At 45.6% G+C, this 20,487-nt stretch overlaps 2 protein-coding genes and 2 non-coding genes across 7 annotated transcripts; 1 reads left to right on the forward strand and 3 right to left on the reverse strand.

The window, feature by feature from the left end:
- Positions 1–2,058: 2,058 nt before the first annotated feature.
- Positions 2,059–7,432, reverse strand: LOC110972961 (uncharacterized). Its single transcript, XM_051954123.1, has 7 exons — positions 5,743–7,432; positions 4,728–5,630; positions 4,460–4,623; positions 3,985–4,326; positions 3,621–3,883; positions 3,158–3,429; positions 2,059–3,044 (listed from the first exon to the last, which is right to left on the reverse strand). The coding sequence occupies exons 1-2, from the start codon at positions 7,187–7,189 to the stop codon at positions 5,026–5,028; spliced, it is 2,052 nt and encodes a 683-aa protein (XP_051810083.1). The 5' UTR covers positions 7,190–7,432; the 3' UTR covers positions 2,059–3,044; positions 3,158–3,429; positions 3,621–3,883; positions 3,985–4,326; positions 4,460–4,623; positions 4,728–5,025.
- A 3,747-nt stretch (positions 7,433–11,179) lies between these two features.
- Positions 11,180–17,190, reverse strand: LOC110972554 (uncharacterized). Of its 4 annotated transcripts, none has more exons than XM_051954055.1 (10): positions 17,117–17,190; positions 16,262–16,465; positions 14,372–14,585; positions 13,607–14,182; positions 13,317–13,529; positions 12,983–13,102; positions 12,654–12,820; positions 12,480–12,581; positions 12,076–12,333; positions 11,180–11,992 (listed from the first exon to the last, which is right to left on the reverse strand). In XM_051954055.1, exons 2-6 carry the CDS (start codon positions 16,463–16,465, stop codon positions 13,095–13,097), a joined length of 1,215 nt encoding a protein of 404 aa, XP_051810015.1. In that variant the 5' UTR covers positions 17,117–17,190; the 3' UTR covers positions 11,180–11,992; positions 12,076–12,333; positions 12,480–12,581; positions 12,654–12,820; positions 12,983–13,094. The 4 variants fall into 4 exon arrangements, with proteins under 4 accessions (XP_051810015.1, XP_051810016.1, XP_022078627.2 ...); XM_051954056.1 differs by having other exon boundaries at positions 12,076–12,311; positions 12,983–13,194; positions 17,117–17,187; XM_022222935.2 differs by having other exon boundaries at positions 12,983–13,194; positions 17,117–17,187.
- A 2,389-nt stretch (positions 17,191–19,579) lies between these two features.
- Positions 19,580–19,661, reverse strand: trnas-gcu (transfer RNA serine (anticodon GCU)). The gene has a single exon. It is a non-coding gene; the product is annotated as a tRNA-Ser (tRNA).
- A 515-nt stretch (positions 19,662–20,176) lies between these two features.
- trnas-gcu (transfer RNA serine (anticodon GCU)) lies at positions 20,177–20,258 on the forward strand. Its single transcript has one exon. It is a non-coding gene; the product is annotated as a tRNA-Ser (tRNA).
- Positions 20,259–20,487: the final 229 nt, after the last annotated feature.

Consider the following 20,487-nt stretch of genomic DNA (forward strand, 5'->3'; position numbering starts at 1 on the left):
AATGCATGGTCACAAATATGTTTAAATACCTTTAAAATGTCAAAGAACTCAAATATGCAACTTATACAATTTAAAATTCTGCACAGAATTCATTATACAGGACAAAGGATGTTCAGGATGGGTCTGTCCCATTCGGATATTTGCTCACACTGCAGTGATAACATGACTGACAGTTACCTCCATGCCATGTGGTCCTGCGCACCTGTGCAAAGGTTCTGGCTTGAGGTATGTGAAGACCTGTCATTATGGTTTAAATGCAACATTACTGCAAGTCCCACACTGTGCCTATTAGGTGACCTAGGTGAAATCAACATAGGATCTAACTCTGTATGTATGGTTCTCACCAGCTTATGCATCGCAAAGAAAACTATCCTTATAAATTGGAAAACCAAAAACAATCTGAACAATAAGCAGTTTAGGAATCTCTTATTAGACTACATCAGCTTCGAGACAATGTCTGCAGGTTCAAAGGATCAGTTAGCTGATTTTCGTTCCCTCTGGTCCCCTGTGATCAGCTCCATCACCTAATGTAAGGGGTGAATTGGGGCCTCGCCACCTAGGCGGTCGGATGTCGGTGCGGGGGGCCTGGGGACTGGGTGCTTGGTGCAGTCTTGGAGTGGGGGTCTGGGCTCCCGGGGGGGCGGCTTCGTGCTTGGTCCGGTCTGGGGTCGGGGTCAGGGCGGCGGTTGGGGCTCTCTGGCGGCGGTGGGGTATGGTTGCCTAGGGGGCCTGGGCCGGTGGCTGCCGGCCTTGGGCCGGGTGGGCGGGGTGTTCTGGGGTGGGTGGGGTGCGGGGCCCTGGGTCCGGGTGTCTGGGGGTTGCCTCCTCCCTCGGGGGTGGGGGGTCGGCCTTGCTGGGGGGCCTGGTTGGCATGGATGTGCTGCTGCGGGTCTGGGCCGGTGCCTGGCCGCTGCCCGGGGATCTGGGGTGCAGGGGTGTTGGGTGGGGGGTGGGGTGCCCTGGATCTTGGGCTGCGGAGGGGGCGCCGGCCCATGCCGGGTGGCCGTCTGGGGTGGCTGGTTTCCCTGGTGATGTTGACCCTCTGCCTGGGGGGGCGGGGGTTGCCTCTTGGATGCCTGGGGCCCGGGGTCCTGTGCTGGGTCCGCCCTGGGCCTCCGGCCCCTGGCGGGGTCGGCGGCCGCCGATCTTGGTCGCCTGGGGCCCGGCCCTGCTGGACGCTGGAGGTCCTGGCCGGGTTCTCCCTCTGCCCCCTTCCGGGCCGGTCCGTGGTCGTCCTCGTGGTTTGGTGGCTCGGATCTCTGCTCTGGGATTGCTGCCGGCTCGCCTGGGTCTTGTGGGCTCTCGGGCCCGCTTCTGGCCTTCACGGAAGTCAGAGGTCATAGTTGCATGATCACAGTCACAATTGCACCGTACTCTGCATGTGAACATAGCAACCATGTTGTCTTGGGGAGTGTTAAGTTTGTCCTGGTGCCAAAATATCAAAAGACATGTTTCCTCAGTTTGTGTGTTTCACATAGATGATTTGAATAATTACTAGCTGTGTTTCCTAACAAAACCCGTAGGATGCGTTCTGGTGTGTCTTTGTTAAGGTGTACTAGCTTGTTGTCTGTTGTGTCGGTTTCAATTGAAAGATAATTGTATTCTTGCACTTTTCCTTTTCTCTTCACTATCCCTCTTGTTGTTGTTTTTTTCTCCTTTTCTCATTTCTCTCTTCCTGCCTTTCCCCTGTCAGGTCCGGCAAATTTATGTATATTTAACTAATCAACAAGTATTCAATCTAAATAAATTACTGTACAGTATCAAGGGGAGTCTTATACTTACGAACTCCCCTTGGAAAAGCAAACTTGTATGGCACAATGCAGCACCCAGATCCTCATTCTGCCTGCTCTGTTGCCGGACAGGACAAAAAAATAATAATAAATGAAAATCTTGACTTTCTAAATGATGTATTTCTTTCAACAACACGTTACACACTCTTGCCAGGATTTGCACCTGGAGTCTCCCACCCAAAGGATGGACGTGTTGCTATTACACCACAAGAGTTGGGGTTTTTGTTGTTGTTGTTTTTTTTTTTTGTAAATAGTTGCATTAGCAGCTATCCTGTTTTTTTGCAAATAGTTGCAACAGCAACTTATATTTTTTTCAGCAATAGCAATTATACTACTGCTTTTTTCCTTTGTTTTTTTGCAAATGATTGCAACAGTGAATGAACATATTTACTTGTAAATAAATATAAATACATATAAAAGATTAATAAAATAAAATATATAAAAAAATGAAAAAGATATTATTAAAATATTTCAATAAAATGTTGGCTGTATTCACAAAGTGTATTTACAAAGAGCTTCTCCACTCCTCAAGGGTCTGTCCAGATGCAGGGCAGTACCATTTCCCGCGTACCTGAGAGTGTCCAGTTTGTTTAGTTTGGGCTGACCACACTCCTTACGCTCATAGTGATAGCTCTCCTTAGCCTGACGCTTCTTTGGGAGCTCACCTCTCCTCACTCGCTCCTCGTTCTCAAGGGCTGCCTTGCGTCGCCTCCATTCATACTGGCGATTGAAAGGATCTAGAGCTTGGTGCCCACTCTGTGGTGTTGAACCTAGGGGTGGTTGGTCAGAACAGAAGGTGGAGAACAAGCCCTGGGTGGATGAGGAGGGTGGCAGGTGTGTGGCGGCCCAGCCCTGGGTGGATGAGGAGGGTGGCAGGTGTGTGGCGGCCCAGCCGTGTGTGGCGGCCCAGCCCTGGGTGGATGAGGAGGGTGGCAGGTGTGTGGTGGCCCAGCCCTGGGTGGATGAGGAGGGTGACAGGTGTCCCTGAAGATAAGAGGACCAGCTCTGGTAGTGTGCTGGGGCACTGAATCCGTCTCCTCTGCCAGAGTGTGGAATGGTACACGACACTGGTACTGGGGTTCTGGCACTGTGTGTGGCTCCTGAAACTCCAAAAGGCTGTGCCCATGCTGGACTGACTGTGATGGTAGGTCACGGGCCTCAAGGAGGGATTCAGTAGCCATGACGATCTGCTGTGGAAGGTGTACGCCCTGAAGTAGAGAATCCCGTTCGGTTCTCTTTTGGCGATCATGCAGCCTGCAGAGACAAAAAAAGAAAACACAAAAGAGCACATTTTAGTGCGGTAACTTTAGAATTTTGTTCAAGTGTCCAACTTAATCAATTTATGAAAATATTAAAGATGATCTCACCAGGAAGACACACTGGTGTTGTTAATGTTTACCAGCACCAGATCACTCTTATCCATTAACTCTTTGCAGTCCTCAACAAGCTGCTTGATATGGCAGTAGGTCATAACAATGGCCTGGAGTACCGCAAATGTTCTCCCCTTGCTGTCTGTAGGCCTATTTCTGGCTTCCATGAACTCCTTGTACAGCCTGAGAGCCACACACTCAGAAATTCTGTTGTGGTCTGGTCTGTGAGCAGCCTGGCCATGAACCATGAACCATGAACCATGAACAATCTGCAAAAAGATGACAAGATCGCACAACATATATGCCTGTTGACATATTCACATAAATATACTACATATACTAATAATATCCTAAAGAATTATGAACTATATGAGACTTAAGTACCTCTGGCTGCTACTCACTCACTCATATTTATACTAATACATGCAAAATAATTAAGAACTATATGAGATGTAGGTACCTTTCAGCTGCTTGCTGGCCTGGAGCAGAGCCACTGTGCTTCTGTGAAGCTCTCCAAGGTTCCCGCAAAATTGTTTTTTTGCTCTTGAGGGTGTATCTTGTGGGGGTCTGATTGAAGACATTCAAACAGGAATACAACCTCAAGATTTCAGCCACTTCAGCATTAGAGAGTGCGGTTATTGTTCTGTTCAGCCCAACCAGGTACCCTGCCAAGGCATCAACTGCCTACCATCCAGGAATCCCTCTGGAATCACACCTGGTGTCCTGTCACAAGAAATTAACCAATTACACTAACTCTAAACATCTGATACAAGAGAAAATATAAAGAACCCCACAATTCTAATGGTAAAAATTATCTACTTTACCGGAGTGACTCTCCCACTCTCCCCAAAAGGGGATTAGACAGGTCTGGCAGAGACGTCACTCTCCTCAAATGAGGATTGGACAGACCTGGCAGAGACGTCACTCTCCTCAAAAGGGGGCTGGACAGGTCTGGAAGAGACGTCACTCTCCTCAAATGAGGATTGGATGGACCTGGCAGAGACGTCACTCTCCGCAAATGGGGACTGGGCGGGCCTGGCAGATATGTCACTCTCCTCAAATGGGGTATGGGCGAGCCTGGCAAATGTGTCACTCTCCTCAGATGGAGATTGGGGCCTGGCGAAGGTGTCACTGTCCCTGGGACCACCACTTCCGAATGTTGATTCCTGAGGTAATTAATAAAAGAATACAAATATCTATTAAAAGTCTGTTGTTTCTATTCTACATGAGAAAGGAACTGTTTATTAGTTTTCTAAAAAAAAAAAAAGATAAATGATCAAACTGTTGACATAGTATTACCTGCAGTACAATATCGGTAGCTTGTGGTATGGTCACATCTGCACATTCATCCTCCTGGTCTTCATCCACAATCTCTGAGAAGATGCCACCAATATCAACCTGCTGGCTCAGGAGATCTCCTCTGTTGGACTGTGCCAGAAGGTATTGCACAGCAATAAGCTCTTCTGCAGAAAGGGTGAAAAAAAAATTGATTACTTACAGTATCATACCACAGCTTAGCTTTAGTCATCATCAACCGCAGTTTGTTTTGGGTTGTTTTTTTTCTTACCAGTAGGTTTCCCAGGAGGAATGAACTCAGGGAGAAGTGGTCTTCCCAAGACTCGGTTGCTCAGCACATTCACATTGGACATCAAGCGTATGTCATAAATTTTTGTCTAGGATGTCTCTGTCATGCAAAGTGCTTGTGCTGCCTGGTTCAAATTCCACCGTGACACACCCTCAAGTATGTACATCTGTGTGTGTAATGCATTGCATCTCCACCCTGATGAAACAACAGTCAGGATCTCTGATTTCAACAGATTGTGACAATATGGCAACATAATACACAACATCAACAACAAAATAAACTATATGTGAGGTCTCAACTTGCCTGGAATGAAAGCACACTGGTGTTTGTGGAAGCTCTCGAGGGAGGAGGACCCTCTACCGCATCTTAAGACATCCAGTGTCCTGTCCCCTTTCTCCAGCCCTGATCCAGTGTTTGTATACAGCTGCACTCTTGGTGGATCCTGGATGCAGGCAAGGTGCTTCTGCTGTACCTCCCACACTCGAGACATGCTCTCATGATTGAGAGGTGCAGCCCAGCCATCCACAAGCTGCCACATAGAGTCAAGAAGACTTCTGATGAGGGCACTGGTCTCCTCCACCCCCCGGGTTCTCCTGCGGCAGTGCTTAGCTAGCTCGCTACAGGTAATGCTGGCCAACACCTGGGCATCTGTTGGCTCATGGCCCTGATGCTTCTTTTTCATCTCTGCCCACTTGGCCTCCTTAAGATGGCAAACGTCCTGCTTATCCCACTCAAAAATGCAGCTTAACAATTTTAAGCAGAACGTACCATACAGTGGATGGTGTTCCGTGGCGAGACCATTGGTGAATCGCCTCATGAAGTGGAACACATCCAACCGTACAGTGGACGTCCATGGCCGAAACCACTCAAGAACTGGGCTCACTCCTGTACAAATTCACAAGAACATAAATAGAATTTGTTAGTTTACAGTCAGCCTGTCATCAACAGCTTTAATCTCCTGTAAAACACATCACAACACAAATTACAAGTCACCCACCTCTGTCACTGCAACAGTCTCTATCCACATAGATGGCTTCTGGCTGTGGCTCACCAGCATCCCTGTACCGTTTGACGATGCCTTGGCACATGTCATCCAGGTCAGCCCCCTCACCGGTTGTGAGGACAGAATTGAGGACTTGACCATACTCATTTCCAATGTTGGTCATCCATGTCGCAGTGTCCTCAAAAAAAATGAAAAAAACGTATATGTGCACATTGACCTTCTTAGTGGAGTCGAGCTTCAGAATTCTGCCAAATGTTGAAGTGATGACACTTTTGAGCTCATTGAGGTGACCCGCAACATCATTGGCATGAACTGTCTCAAACCACTGAGCCAGGGGCAGGGGACAGAAGGGTGGTGGTGGTGCATTAACAGCCTGGGACTGCCAGACACAGGACTTTTTGTGAATTTCACAATCCGTGAAATATTCACACAAGCTCCTCACCCACTCCTCACTGTGTGCCTCTTGAAAGGCCTGCTGCAGGTAACTGGAGCTATTCCCCGCTGTTCTGGGATGCAGAAGAGTAACACACTTTCTGTCCAGTGCCAAATGTGTTGTTAATACAGCAGGGAATTTATTGTGCTTTGAGGGGTCAAGCTGCTTTAAAATGTCACTACTCCAAGGACAGACAGGTAGTTTGCACTGGCTGCATCTTGGGTAATCTCCTCCTATCAAATAATATTTGGAGTCCACATCGATGACCTCTCTAACCTTCGGGTATATTCCAGAGTGGTTTATCTTCCGGTTGCACTGGATGCATTTCAGAGGGATGCCCCACATGCGCATTGGAGCCCACAGGAACATCCTCTGGTGAAAGTAATCATGTGGGTTTGGAGGTGTCGTGGATCTGATTGGGCTTGGGGGGTGGTGCCAATTCTGCCTGACATCCTGCTTCAGCTGCCCACTCGCCTCATAGAGGATGTGGGCAATCCACTCCCGGTCACCTGGCTTGATGACCCTGTAGAATGGCTTGGGTAAAAACCTAGCCCGGCTTACCTCTGTAGAGCGCAGTGGGAGCGGGGGCCCTGGTGATGCTGGAGGAGGAACAAAAGCAGAGACAGGAAGAAGTGGTGGGCTGCTCTGAGTCGCTGGTGCTATCTCAGGTATTGTGGGAGCGGCAGGAGCAGGAGGTGGACAGAGGTCTGACTTCATCTCACGGGCTGGGAGGCAGGTTGGAGCAGGCGTGTGTTGGGGACGGAGGCTTTGGATCTGTGTCATCTCCTTGGCTGAGGGAGTGGAGGGAAGGGCTGAAGGGGTAGGAGGAGAGATGTTTGGGATGTGTGTAGGAGATGAAACATGACAGCTCTCAAGGTGCTGTGATAAACCGAGAGCACCCCAGGCCTTTGCACCACAACAGTCACACTGCTCCTGGACATGGTAATCTGGCAGGTGCTGTGTAAACTGGTCAGACAACACTTCCTGAGTGCAAAGGGAGCACGTCATTGCTGCAGTGTCCTGACTTCCAGCTGCTGCACTGGCCTTTGGTGTGTCTGCTGGTCTACGGTCATCTTGAACTGCTTGTGGACCTGCAGCTGTCTCTGCCTGCTTTCTTGACTGGGGAAAACAACATTTTGTATTTACTAAAGATTTAGGTTACACTTTACTCAAGGTTTTTGACACGAGAGTGACTGACATGAGCCTATCATAAACTTGACCTGACACACATCATTAACATGCAATGACACTAGAAATTGTTAATGACTGTTGTTATCAAGTGTCATTTGATTGTATAATGTAAAGTTGACACTGTTTGGGGATCAGACATTACAAAAACCGAATGACAGTTAATGACAACAATCATTAACATTTTGTAGTATCAATGCATGTTCATGATCTGTGTGTGTTACCGACATTGAAAGTATCAAACAATATTCTGCACCAAAACAAGTCACTGGGAGAATTAAGCACATGCACGTTTGATGATTCAATGACATCACTTACATCATGGTAGCCACATTTGCAGGGGATGTTATTCCCGAAAATGTCATTTTTGCGGACAGTTTGGCTGAACTGGGGGGTCATGGGACAATCCTGAATCCGCTCTATTGCTGCCCTCCAACGTCTGGACCCGGGTCTTGTCCCAGTTGAAAATTTATGTTTTCCATGGGCATACAAGACCATGATACCGGCTCACTCCGCATCTGTCTTTCCAGTCTTTGGCATGTCTATGTAATAGGATGAGAAAAGACAATTCTTAGGCAACAGCTGCTGTATGCATTCATAATAAATACTGCAAAATACTCCATTGTACTATATTAAATCAAATTCTTCATTCCCAATGTGCTAAAATGACACCGGCCCAGTATGAATCTTGCTGGCCTGACTTGGGCATCTCTGTAAGATGAGTCATTGAGAGTCTTGATAAAAACAGCACGGTTCATTTACCTCACAGATTTCAAAATTAAGGCTGAGGAGACCAAAATTAGCAATGACATAAAGACCGCGTCTTGAAACATACAAAAAAATATCCCTGTTGTATTTTGGGTTGATGAACACAAGACAGACACGTAAAAGACATTAAAACATGTTTATAGAGGAGAAATGTTGACAGTGCGATTCCTCAATGAGTGACGCCACATCATGTTAATTTAAACTGGCTAAATCAAAATTAGCAGCGATGTATACACCACGTCTTCATTCATATAAAAAAATAAACATCTCGTATTTTTTTGGTTTGAAAGACACAATACAGACATGTAAAAAAGACACTAGAAAAGTGTTTACAAAAGGAAACAATCGTAGCATTTGACCATATATTCTGTTAACAATTAGTTAGAAAAAAATAATGCGGTGTTAAATGTGGTTTATTAAAGTAGACCTTTACGTATGACATTTCATTTGCTAAACTAATCGAGTAACTGTTTATGACCAGCGTAACAGATATGGTTAAATCAGACCACCATCACTGTTTGCATGACAAAAAAGTTTTGTGACCGTCTTATCAAACTTTACGTCAGTCACAACAGTAACCTTTAGAAAAGGTTACTGTTGCTGTTACTGTACTTATACGATTTCACTTTAGTTATTTACATAATTTTAGAAAGTTGTACTTACGTTTAGCGTTGAGTTATTCGTTTGTTGGTAAATGAAGTTACCTGATGAATAATAACGTCTCCGTCTCACCTATCGGAGCACAGTGCGCGAGTCAAAATACAGATTCTGATTTGTTACGGCTGCTACTGGAAGCGGCGACGGTTTCTGAGCATGTGATTGGTTGCTTTGCCCCTTCGAACGGTACCTGTTACCAAGCAAAAGATTGGCTCTTTTGCCCTCCATCGTTAGGAACTGTTAGGACTTTGATAGGAGTTGTTAGGAACTTTGTTAGGAACTGTTAGGAGTTGTTAGGAATTGTTACGACTTTGTTAGGACTTATAGTACAGTCCATTAAGCGGAGGGTACGGCCACCTCGTCTGTTGTACCTGTCACCTTCTTGTGTGTAACTGTTTAACCAAAACAATTTCCTGTCACTATATTTAAGACACACCAAAGCTGGATCTTTTGCTTAGCTCCACCAAATACGATTGTGATGGTTTAAAGAATCACAAACAAGCGAGAGGGTTTTCCCTCCAAAACACAATGGTAATGAGTAATAAAATTTACACTGCACCAAAAACTAAGTTGTTTTCTTAATCAAACAGTTTTAAAGGTGTTGCTCTTTGGGTGATGTGCTGAGTGACACTTTGTCCTTCAGTAAGAAAGACTTGAATTCTGCTGACTTTCGAATCACAACTGCCATAAACCTGACAAGCTCCAGAGCTTGTCACTGGATGAAATTTTACAGCAGCTAAATTAAAGCCAGCACAACTCCTACAAAGTTTACACACCGACAAGGATGGGATTCGAACACATGCGTGCAGAGCACAATGGATTCGCAGTCCATCACCTTAACCACTCTGCCGTTGTAACTGCCATCTTCTTGTGTGCAAATGTTTCAAAATTCCTTGTAGCTATATTTAGGGTAAACACACCAGATCGTGTGGCTGCACAGTGGGTAGTGGTTAGCACTTTTGGCTTGCAGCAAGAAAATCCCCGGTTCAAATCCTGGCTTGGGCCTGGAATCTTTCTGCATGGAGTTTGCATGTTCTCCCTGTGCATGTGTGGGTTTTCTCCAGGCACTCCGGCTTCCTCCCACAGTCCAAAAATATGCTGAGGTTATTTGACTATTCTAAATTGCCCGTAGGTGTGAATGTGAGTGTGATTGTTTGTCTGTATATGTAGCCCTGCGACAGACTGGCGACCTTTCCAGGATGTCCCCTGCCTTAGCCGGAGTCAGTTGGGATAGGCTCCAGCACCCCCCCACGACCCTAGTGAGGATAAAGCGGTGTATAGAGAATGGATGGATGGATGGACACTGGATCGCAGCTGGAAATGCACCGCAACTGGACCAGCATTCAACATGTGGTGCGTTTCGAGCTGCGATCCAGTGTGTTTCCCTAGAGCTCATTTGCATAAAGTAGGCTCGACTTCTACTTATTCAAATTTGATGCGACGTGCGGCGATCCCACGCATCGTGAAACTGTCCTCAAACATCTAAAGTAGCCATTGCTGACCTAGAAAAAGGCCAGAGTCAGCTACTGCACAGCTTATTTCTCACCTCAGATGCTTTCAGAAATGTTGAAGTGTTTTTGAAATAAAAGGGAAAGTTTGCAGCCAAGCCGCATTGTTAATCCTACCTGCCTACAAGACCATCAAGCTGACAGCGCGTTCACATGTCCATTTAGTGGAGCGCTGAAGCTCAAGTGCTGTGTCCTGCTAGTGACCGCCCACCATCTGTGCGATTTTCAGGTGCTGTGGATTTATGTGTGGGAAAATCGCATCCAGTGGACACATGGCTTTGAGTCCCAACCTGCAATGACAGCAGAGAAGGCAATGCAGGTCTCGAACATCAAACTGATCATACTTGTTCCAGACCAGTCAATTTCCTGGTTTCCCATGATCATGTAATTCCAGCATAGTCCTTATTTTGGTGGTAGTCTTTGGGTGATCCGCTGATTGACGTTTTGGTAAGAAAGACTTAAGCCCTGCTGGTAGGGTCTTAGCCCCAGTAGCACTTTGGCTAAACATCTCAGAATACGACGAGGATGGGATTCGAACCCACGCGTGCTGAGCACAATGGATTAGCAGTCCATCACCTTAACCACTCGGCCAAAAATGGGGCAAAAGGGTCTGCCCCACGGGGGGAAAAGGGAAAAAAAGAGAGGAAGGAGGGGGGAAAAGAGGGGGAAGAGAAAAAGAAAAGGAGAATGTACAGCATCTAAATTCAGTTTTCTACTCTCATATGATGTCATCTCAACATTGTTTACATTTGCTTCAGGACTTAAAATATATAATCACTTGAACTTTTATAGCTCTTGTGGGACTCACTGTCACGAGTCTAATAATGAGTGTCCTCAGGAAATGAAATAAAACATGGGAGGCAATTTTTGGCTAAACCAAATTATTAAAACTTTATTGCAACAAGCAATTCACAAACTGTCAAACAGACAGTAAAAACAGAGACATAAAATGGCAGAACAATAAACTGTGAGCTATTGTAAGGTCTTTCTCCAGTTCTCCAGTGTCTGTCCTGAGGCTGGACAGAACCATTGTCCCTTCAGCTGGGTGTGTCCAGTTGTTTTATTTTTGTCCTGCCCACACTGCTTGCAAGTGTAGTGGTATTTGTCCTTTACAAGTCTCTTTTTTGGAGGTTCTCCCCTGGCCATGAGCTCCTCATCCTCTTGAGCAGCTTTTTTCAGCCTCCAAGCACGTTGCCTTGGTTCAGATGGAGGGCGCACTGAAGGAGCTTTCTGCACTGGAGGAACATCAGGACATAGAGGAGCTGGCTGCACTGTAGGACCACCAGGACATGGAGGAACATCAGGACATAGAGGAGCTGGCTGCACTGTAGGACCACCAGGACCTGGAGGAGCTGACTGCACGGCAGGAGCAAAGGCAAATGGAGGCTGCATGTAGGGAGCATATAGATAAGGAGACAGATGCTGCCACTGATGAAACTGCTGACGTTGGGGGAAAATGGGATAGCACACAGGCTGCTTATTTGATGCCAGAGTTCTCTGGCGAGGGAAAGCTTCTCCCTCATGGTTTTCAGGCTCTTCAAATGTCATTGTCTCACGTGCTTGTTGCACAGGAGCATCTGGAAGTGTGTTCACAGCAGGAAGAGGCTCCTTTGCCAGATTGAGCTGCTTGGGAAGTATAGTGCCTTGTAGCAGCATATCCCTGTTCCTCCTCTTATCCCTCCTGAGTAGCCTTGAAGACAAACATTTATTAGTTCATACATGTGAACCTTTATCTAACAAGCATCTTTAAATGGTAAATGAAATAAAACATACCATGAAGAGACAGTGGTGTTGTTAATCGGCACCAGAACCAAGTTTGTCTTGTCCAGGACAATCCTGCTGTCCTCCAGGAGCTGTCTGATGTGGCTGTAGATGCTGACGATGGATTGAGGGATGGGCATGGTTTTCCCCTTGGTGTCCTTTGGCCTGTTGCGTGCTTGCTCAAACTCTTTGGCAAGTCGGAGGCAAACACACTCACTGACCCTGTTTACCTCAGGGTCCTGGGCAGCCTGGCCATGAGTCATGTATAGTCTGTAGGAGAAATTGATGATAGACGTTGATGTTCCATATACTCTGAACAAGGTGCAAAGCTGGTGTAATATGAACTTGACATTTTTCGCAGTAACATGCACTGTCTAACTATATTTGCATTGATAATAGAAATTGTGGTAATGCACCTTTCTGCAGCTTGTAGTCCAGGTGCAGAGGTACTCGGCTTCCTGGGAGCTCTCCATGGTCCTGCTGACACACGTGCCTTCTTCCTTGCCTTCCGGGAATACCTATCAAATCAAACAGACTTTAATTTACTTCATTTGTTTCATGGAATGTATGTGTAATTCTTTTTGTTGTACCTTGATGGTGCCTTGTCCATGTCATGGAGAGCTGTGTACAGCTGGACTATGTCTGCCTCCTCCTTGGCTGACAAAGCGGTTATTGTACGGTTAAGACCAACTAGATAGGCTGCCAGGGCATCAACTGTCTCCCATCCCACAGCTCCTCTGGAGTCACATTGGCTGTTCTGAAAGTGATAAGTGAGAAAACAAAACAAGCAAATTAATGATCAGTTTCTTATTTATGTGAGCATTGCAGATTTATCAGTCATTCAGCTTGTTGAAATGTATATTTCAGGTAAGTATAGTATCTATGAGTAGGCTTAAGTGTTACAGAAAATGTTACTGACCTCTGTGACTTGGACTTCTGGTTCAGAGTCACTCGCCGCCAACTGGTCATTTTCATCACTAACCACCAGCTCAGACACATGTATGGTGCAATCTGCCTCATCGTCCTCCTCCTCAAGCTCCTGTGAGGGGATTTCAGAGACATCATGTGATGGAGTAAGCAAGTCCCCTCTGTTGGTCTGGGCCAATAAATACTCCACCGCTATGCGCTCCTCTGTAAGCAGTATGAACATGAGGTGAGAAAAGCATATGTACATCCCTCTCCTCTGTGTAGAGGTTACCAAAGAGGGAAGGTAATACTCTGGTCTACCAGTGTTGCTCTGAGAGCTCTCTTACTTGTAGGTTTCCCTGGTGGGGTGAACTCTGTCACTAGAGGACGACCATGGACCTGCTGGCTTAAATTGTTAAGGTGGGACATCAGTCGAACATCAAAGCTTCTAAGGGTTGAGGCCCCCTCCACAGATACTGCCTCCTTGGCCCGTCTCATGTTCCACCTTGATAGTCCCTCCAGCATGTACATCTGCATATGTAATGCATTGCACTGCCAGCCTAAGAACCATAATACTCACTTCAAGTCAATGATTACTGTAAACTGAATACATAAACTTTAAGTTATGCAAATGTACCTGGAATGAAACTACACTGGTGTCTGTGGAAACTCTCCAGGGAGGAGGAACCCCTGGCACACCGAAGGATGTCCAACTCTTTGCCACCCTTTTGGAGTGTCCCCACCTTAGTGTAGAGTGGAACACCTGGAGGGTCTTGGAGGCACTCCAGGTGCTTCTGCTGCACCTCCCAAACATGGCGCATGCTGTCCTGGCTCACCAAAGGCAACCCAGTAGTGTCTGACAGCTCCCACATGGATTCCAGCAGTCCCGAAATCATTTGGCGCATCGCCTCCACACCACGCGTCCTCCTCCGGCAGTGTCTCCTCAGTTCCCCCATCTTGAGAATAATCTGCTCCTCAGTGGGAGCAAATCCACTGTGGTTGCTTTTCCACTCCTCTCTCTTTGCCTCTTTCAGGCACTGCACATCCCCCTGATCCCATTCAAAAACACAGGCTGACAGTTTGGCACAAAAAGTGCCATATAGAGGGTGGTGCTCTGTCGTGAGACCACAGTTGAAGCGCCTCATGAAGTGGAAACTGTCCAAGCGCACAGCAGACCTCCATGGATGGAAGAGTTTGGTAACTGAGGACACACCTGTAAAAAAACAAAGTTAGCTTTTTAATTCACGTGTTTATTTTTATTTGACCTATATTTAAGCAGTTAACACTTTTAATCCAAATTGTTCTGTGTGGGTGCGTGTATGTGTGTGTGCGTGTGAGTGTGAGAGAGAAATAGATACAAGCAATTTACATATTTATATGATAAAATGCCCTTTTCACCCACCTGACTGGTTGCAGCAGTCCCGGTCGACATAGATGACCTCAGGTTCAGCTTTCCCTGCATTCTTGTATCGTGTGACAATGCCTTGACACAACTCTTCCAGCCCTGCACCTTCACCCGTTGTCAGAACTGAATTCAGTACTTGGCCAAACTCGTTCCCAATGTTTGTCATCCACGTCGCACTACCCCCTATTTCCCCTGCTAGCTTCTTGGTGACCTGTAAACCAAACACAAGCACAGGTAAATCAGTCTCATTTTGGTTGTATTTATACAGGGAATAGTTTATACATTTTTATTTTCATACATTAATTTTATGATCCCTAACCTTCTTTGTTGAATCCATCTTAAGAATTCTACCATAAACTGAGGTGATGACTCCCTTCATTTCATCAAGATGGCTGAGGATGTCATTAGAATGTGCTGTCTCAAACCACTGAGCAAGAGGAGGGGACCTGAAGGGTGGTGGATCGGGAAAGGAGATATCTGCAGAGGGGACAAAGGTGGCCATCTTCTTATAGTGCACACAGTCTGAGAGGTAGCGGACGGTCTGACGCGCCCACTCCTCGCTATGTGCTTCCTCTATCGCAGCCTGAAAGTAGGAGGAGCTGTTGCCGCTGGTTCTCGGCTTCAGGAAAGTCATGCATTTCCTGTCCAGAGCCAGGTGTGTTGTGAGGACAGCAGGAAACATGCTCCTGTGCCCTACATCCAGCTGGGAGAGCAGGTCCTGGCTCCATGGGCAGACTGGCAAAGAGCACTTACTACAGCGTGGATAGTCTCCTCCCACTAGGTAGTAGCGGCTATCCACATCAATCACCTCCCTGACCTTTCTGTAGATTCCAGAGCTGTTCATTTTGCGGGAGCATTGGGGGCATTTTAAAGGAATTCCCCACATCCTCATTGGTGCCCAGATGAAAAGCCTTTGTCGGTAGTACCACCCAGGCTCAGGCGGAGATGGTTTGGACTCAGGTGAGGGCGAAAACCAGCACTCGTCTCTAAGTTTTTGTTTTAACTGCCCTGTAGGCTTATATAGACACTTTGCTATCCACACCTGATCTGCCTCACGGATTGCTTTCCGAAACTGCTCTGGCAGAAAACTTTTCCAATTTATAGTAGTTGATATAAATTGAGCTGCAGTGTGGGGTGGCGTGGCTGAGAAACCTGGAGGGAGTAGAGATGGGGCTAACGTCGCTGGTGCCGGTGGTACTGCTGTCTGCACCAATGGCACTGCCACCGGTGGTGGTGGCAGTGCTGCTGGTGTTTGTGGTGGTGCTTCTGGCGTCCTTGACAGTGCTGCTGATGTTTGTGGTGGTGCTGCTGGCATCCTTGGCACAGCTTTTGGCTTTGCTGGCACTGCTGCTGGCTTTTGTGGAGATGACACAATGAATCCTGCATAGTGAACCTGTTGGATATGGTTCAGAAGACCAATAGCACCCTGCACCTTGGCCCCGCAAGTGTCGCATTTCTCATCAGTATGGTGGTCTAACAGGTGCTCAGAAAATTTGTCTCCTTCCACAAGTTGGTTGCACTTGTAGCACTGCACTCCCTGTCCTGTCACTGATGGTCCTGCTGCCTTAGTGTCTCTTCTCCCTGCCTCTGTGTTGTCCTCAACTCCACCTGCCTCTGTGTCTCCTCTCAGTCTCTCTGTGTTGCCTTGGGTTTCCCCTGCTTCTTTGTCTTCTCTCCTTGTATCCACATGCCCTCTATCTGTCTCCGTGCCTCCTTTCTCTACCTCTGTGCTGACTGGGACTCGCCCTGCTTCAGTCTGAACCTCTGCTGCCTCACTGGATCCTGCACCTGATGGCTGAACTGCCTGCTGGTGTGGGGGTACAACAAGAGGCTTTGAAAACATCAACTATCACCACAAGCAATCAATTAGTAAATTATTTCACCAACCTTATGGAACCCACAGGTGCACTGTAGACTTCTGCCAAACAGATCCTTTGTATGGCTCTGCAGGGGGCAAGCATCAATGTTCTCCAAGGCCTTTTTCCACTTCTTAGAGCCTGGGCGTTTGCCAGTTGAAAAGTGGTATTGGCCCTGAGCATATTTGGAGCAGATGTCCCTCCAGTAACTATCTGGCTTTCCAGTCTTAGTCATCTGCAAACATTAAATATAAAACACAGGAAGTCACTAAACCTGGTAAAATTCCCATAATAATTAGCCAGGTTATTAATTTGTCAGGTTATTATTCAGTGTAGATTATACTATATAGATTATAAACTCTAACGTGTTTATATAATATTGAGAACAAATATTTATTGATTTTACTTAAATTACTTTTATACATATTGTATAATATGCATTATACAATCATATATTGATGTTTACATCCTAGGGCACAGCAAATCAGCTGTTTGCACATACAACGGTCTATTGAAGATTTGGTGAAAACGCAGATAGAAGAGTCTCAAAAAAATGTCATTACCCTGATGAAAAACGTCACTTGCCACAATTATTTCACGTCTAAATGCTTTTTTTAGAGAAATCGGCTTTGTTTATATGTCAAAAAAACATATAGTTATTCAGTAATCTTCTGATTCTGTGGTATTTATAGTCGCACAGTGCGAGTATGTACGCAGGCAGAAACTGCGGTAGAAAAGCGGACCACGTAACACGGAAGTTGAAATATACTCTTAATATCAAGTTCACAGAATCCACAACAAATCATCTATTGTTTTGACACACGGTTTAAAGTTCGGCGTATTTAGATTGTTATGATTGTGAGTTTTAATCAAGTTTCGAGCTTACCTTTTCCCTAATGTTGTGTTACTGACTGCGGTCGAAAAAAACATGGCCGCCAAACCAAACTTCATAGTCACGCCCCCTCACGTCATATGACGTGTTAGGACCAAGGTTTGGATCTGTTCGGACCTTGTTAGAAAGTCTCTGATCTCGTTAGGAATATGTTCGGACCAGGTTCGGACCTCCGTTCGGACTTGTTAGGATTTTTTGTAATGTGTTAGGATCACTAGGCAGTCCATTTACTGGCAGGTACGGCCACCTCGTCTGTTGTATCTGTCACCTTCTTGTGTGTAACTGTTTAACCAAAACAATTTCCTGTCACTATATTTAGGACACACCAAAGCTGCATCTTTTGCTTAGCTCCACCAAATACGATTGTGATGATTTAAAAAATCACAAACAAGCTAGAGAGTTTTCCCTCCAAACACAATGGTAATGAGTAATAAAATTTACACTGCACCGAAAACTAAGTTGTTTTCTTGATCAAACAGTTTTAAAGGTGTTGCTCTTCATCCAGTGACAAGCTCCGGAGTTTGTCAGGTTTTTGGCAGTAGTGATTTGAAGGTCAGCAGAATTCATGTCTTTCTTACCGAAGGACAAAGTGTCACTCAGCACATCACCCAAAGAGCAACACCTTTAAAACTGCAATGACAACGTAGAAGGCAATGCAGGTCTCCAACATCAAACTGATCATACTTGTTCCAGAACAGTGTATTTCCTGGGGGGTATTCCACGAAGCTGGCTAAAACAGGCTGGGCTTACGCCGGTAAGCGTGGCTTGAATAAGCGGCAACTTTAATCTCAGCTGCAAGTAGTTCCACGAACAAGGCTCAGCTGTTTTTCAGAGACGCTTATTCAAGCCAGGCTGATCCAAGCTGCGGCTGAGCGCGCGTCCGGGGGAGATCAAAAGCCCCGACGTGTCGATCGTCGAAATGATGACATTATGTCTAAAAACAGAGCGGAGACTGTCTCTTCGGCGGAGCAGAAACTTCTCACGGAGTTGTCAGAGGACTACAGGGAGATTATCACAAGAAAAGGCAACACGGTTGATAAATAAAGCTCGAGACGCTGCCTGGCAAAGCATTGCCGACCATTTAAATGCGTAAGTGTTTATTTTCTTTTTAATGACACACTTAGTCTGAGCGTACACACACACACATGCCTGAAAGTTTAATTTTCAGAGGGCAAGTTTTTGACACTGATTAAGGATAACCCACAACTGCAGTGGTTGATGACTTTTTTTTCCTCACCCTGAAGTTTGTCACACTACTGTGGCCCAGAGGAGATCAATCTTGATGAAATAAAGCTTTTCAAAACCCATTGAAGACATTTTTTTATATGGTTTTGTGTAATGTGATGGTGGTTTTCTGTTTTTACTCTGGTAGGCCTAATTCATGTTCTTGATTTGACAAATATATATCCACCATAGATGAATAAAGCAGCAACATAGGTAACACCTAAAACCAAAGTAAGAATACTTTGGAAAAAAGGGGCAACTTCATGTGGATATGTTTCATCAAACACTCAAACTTTGAATAAAAAAGCAGAAAAAAACATGTAGGCCTATAGAGGAGATGTCATTTTTATTAGAGATGATAGTGCTACTGTGCCCTACATTTAAATAAGGGAGAAGACACAAATGAGCTTGTACACAAAATAGTTCTCTCATCATTTGGCATCACCTTTGGATTATCATCATGATCAGATTGGACCGCTGGTAAAAGGAAGGTATTCTTTATGGAAAACTGTGGCTGTTGTGTCCTGCTTATTTTAAGACAATCTGTGCCTATTCCTGTTACGTGTTGACTGCACTTTGAGGGTGAAAGAAGAAGAAAATCAGATATTTCCAAGTACTTACCGCTGGTGGATTCGAACCCACAGCGCAATGAAAAGTAAAACCACATTTAATCTACTTAATTACGCTCTAACCACTGAGCCACAGTTGCGCACTGTGACAAAATGTGTAGTGTAATATGATATAGTTTGATTCACGGTTATTCCGGCGTTATTTAAAAAAGGTCTCAGTGTATGTCACCGAACAAGAACATCATTGATTACAGATCAAGATGATTTTAATGTGTAACATGCGGTTCACAGGCGTCTTTCTGAAGCTCTTCAGAACATCCTCTGACATGGGGCTAAAGTAAGCTTTACTGTTAGCCTGCCCCGGACCAGGCTTGTCGCTCTGGCTGAGTTACCATGGTTACCAAGCCAGGCTAGCCCTAAGCCTTGTTGGTGGAACAAAGCTCTCACTAAAGTTAGCGAAGCTGACCGAAATAAGCCAGGCTTAGACCTAAGCCAGCTTCGTGGAATACCCCCCTGGTTTCCCATGATCATGTAATTCCAGCATAGTCCTTATTTTGGTGGTAGTCTTTGGGCGATCCGCTGATTGATGCTTTGGTAAGAAAGACTTGAATCCTGCTGGTAGGGTCATAACCCCAGTAGAGCTTTGGCTAAACATCTTGGAATCCGACGAGGATGGGAATCGAACCCACGCGTGCAGAGCACAATGGATTAGCAGTCCATCGCCTTAACCACTCGGCCACCTCGTCTGTTATACCTGTCACCTTCTTGCGTGTAAATGTTTAACCAAAACAATTTCCTGTCACTATATTTTGGACACACCAAAGCTGCATCTTTTGCTTAGCTCCACCAAATACAATTGTGTTGGTTTAAAGAATCACAAACAAGCTAGAGAGTTTTCCCTCCAAAACACAATGTTAATGAGTAATAAAATTTACACTGCACCGAAAACTAAGTTGTTTTCTTAATCAAACAGTTTTAAAGGTGAAGGACAAAGTGTCACTCAGCACATCACCCAAAGAGCAACACCTTTAAAACTGTTTGATTAAGAAAACAACTTAGTTTTTGGTGCAGTGTAAATTTCATTACTCATTACCATTGTGTTTTGGAGGGAAAACCCTCTAGTTTGTTTGTGATTCTTTAAACCAACACAATCGTATTTGGTGGAGCTAAGCAAAAGATGCAGCTTTGGTGTGTCTTAAATATAGTGACATGAAATTGTTTTGGTTAAACAGTTACACACAAGAAGGTGACAGGTACAACAGACGAGGTGGCCGAGTGGTTAAGGCGATGGACTGCTAATCCATTGTGCTCTGCACGCGTGGGTTCGAATCCCATCCTCGTCGGATTCCAAGATGTTTAGCCAAAGCTCTACTGGGGTTAAGACCCTACCAGCAGGATTTAAGTCTTTCTTACCAAAGCGTCAATCAGCAGATCACCCAAAGACTACCACCAAAATAAGGACTATGCTGGAATTACATGATCATGGGAAACCAGGAAATACACTGTTCTGGAACAAGTATGATCAGTTTGATGTTGGAGACCTGCATTGCCTTCTACGTTGTCATTGCAGTT

This window comes from Acanthochromis polyacanthus, chromosome 10 (genome assembly GCF_021347895.1).
Source record: "Acanthochromis polyacanthus isolate Apoly-LR-REF ecotype Palm Island chromosome 10, KAUST_Apoly_ChrSc, whole genome shotgun sequence".
In the NCBI taxonomy this organism is placed as follows: Eukaryota; Metazoa; Chordata; class Actinopteri; family Pomacentridae; genus Acanthochromis; species Acanthochromis polyacanthus.

Bases quoted from the DNA above. Each gene is read 5' to 3' on its own strand.
- LOC110972961 (XM_051954123.1), bottom strand. From the start codon at position 7,189: ATGACGTGCTCCCTTTGCACTCAGGAAGTGTTGTCTGACCAGTTTACA. The intron at 5,631-5,742 runs GTGGGTGACTTG...GAATTTGTACAG, and splicing joins AGACTGTTGCAGTGACAGAG to GAGTGAGCCCAGTTCTTGAG.
- LOC110972554 (XM_022222935.2), bottom strand. From the start codon at position 16,465: ATGACTAAGACTGGAAAGCCAGATAGTTACTGGAGGGACATCTGCTCC. The intron at 13,195-13,316 runs GTAAGAGAGCTC...TACTGCTTACAG, and splicing joins CCCACCAGGGAAACCTACAA to AGGAGCGCATAGCGGTGGAG. The intron at 12,334-12,479 runs GTGCATTACCAC...TTTCTCCTACAG, and splicing joins GGACTACAAGCTGCAGAAAG to ACTATACATGACTCATGGCC.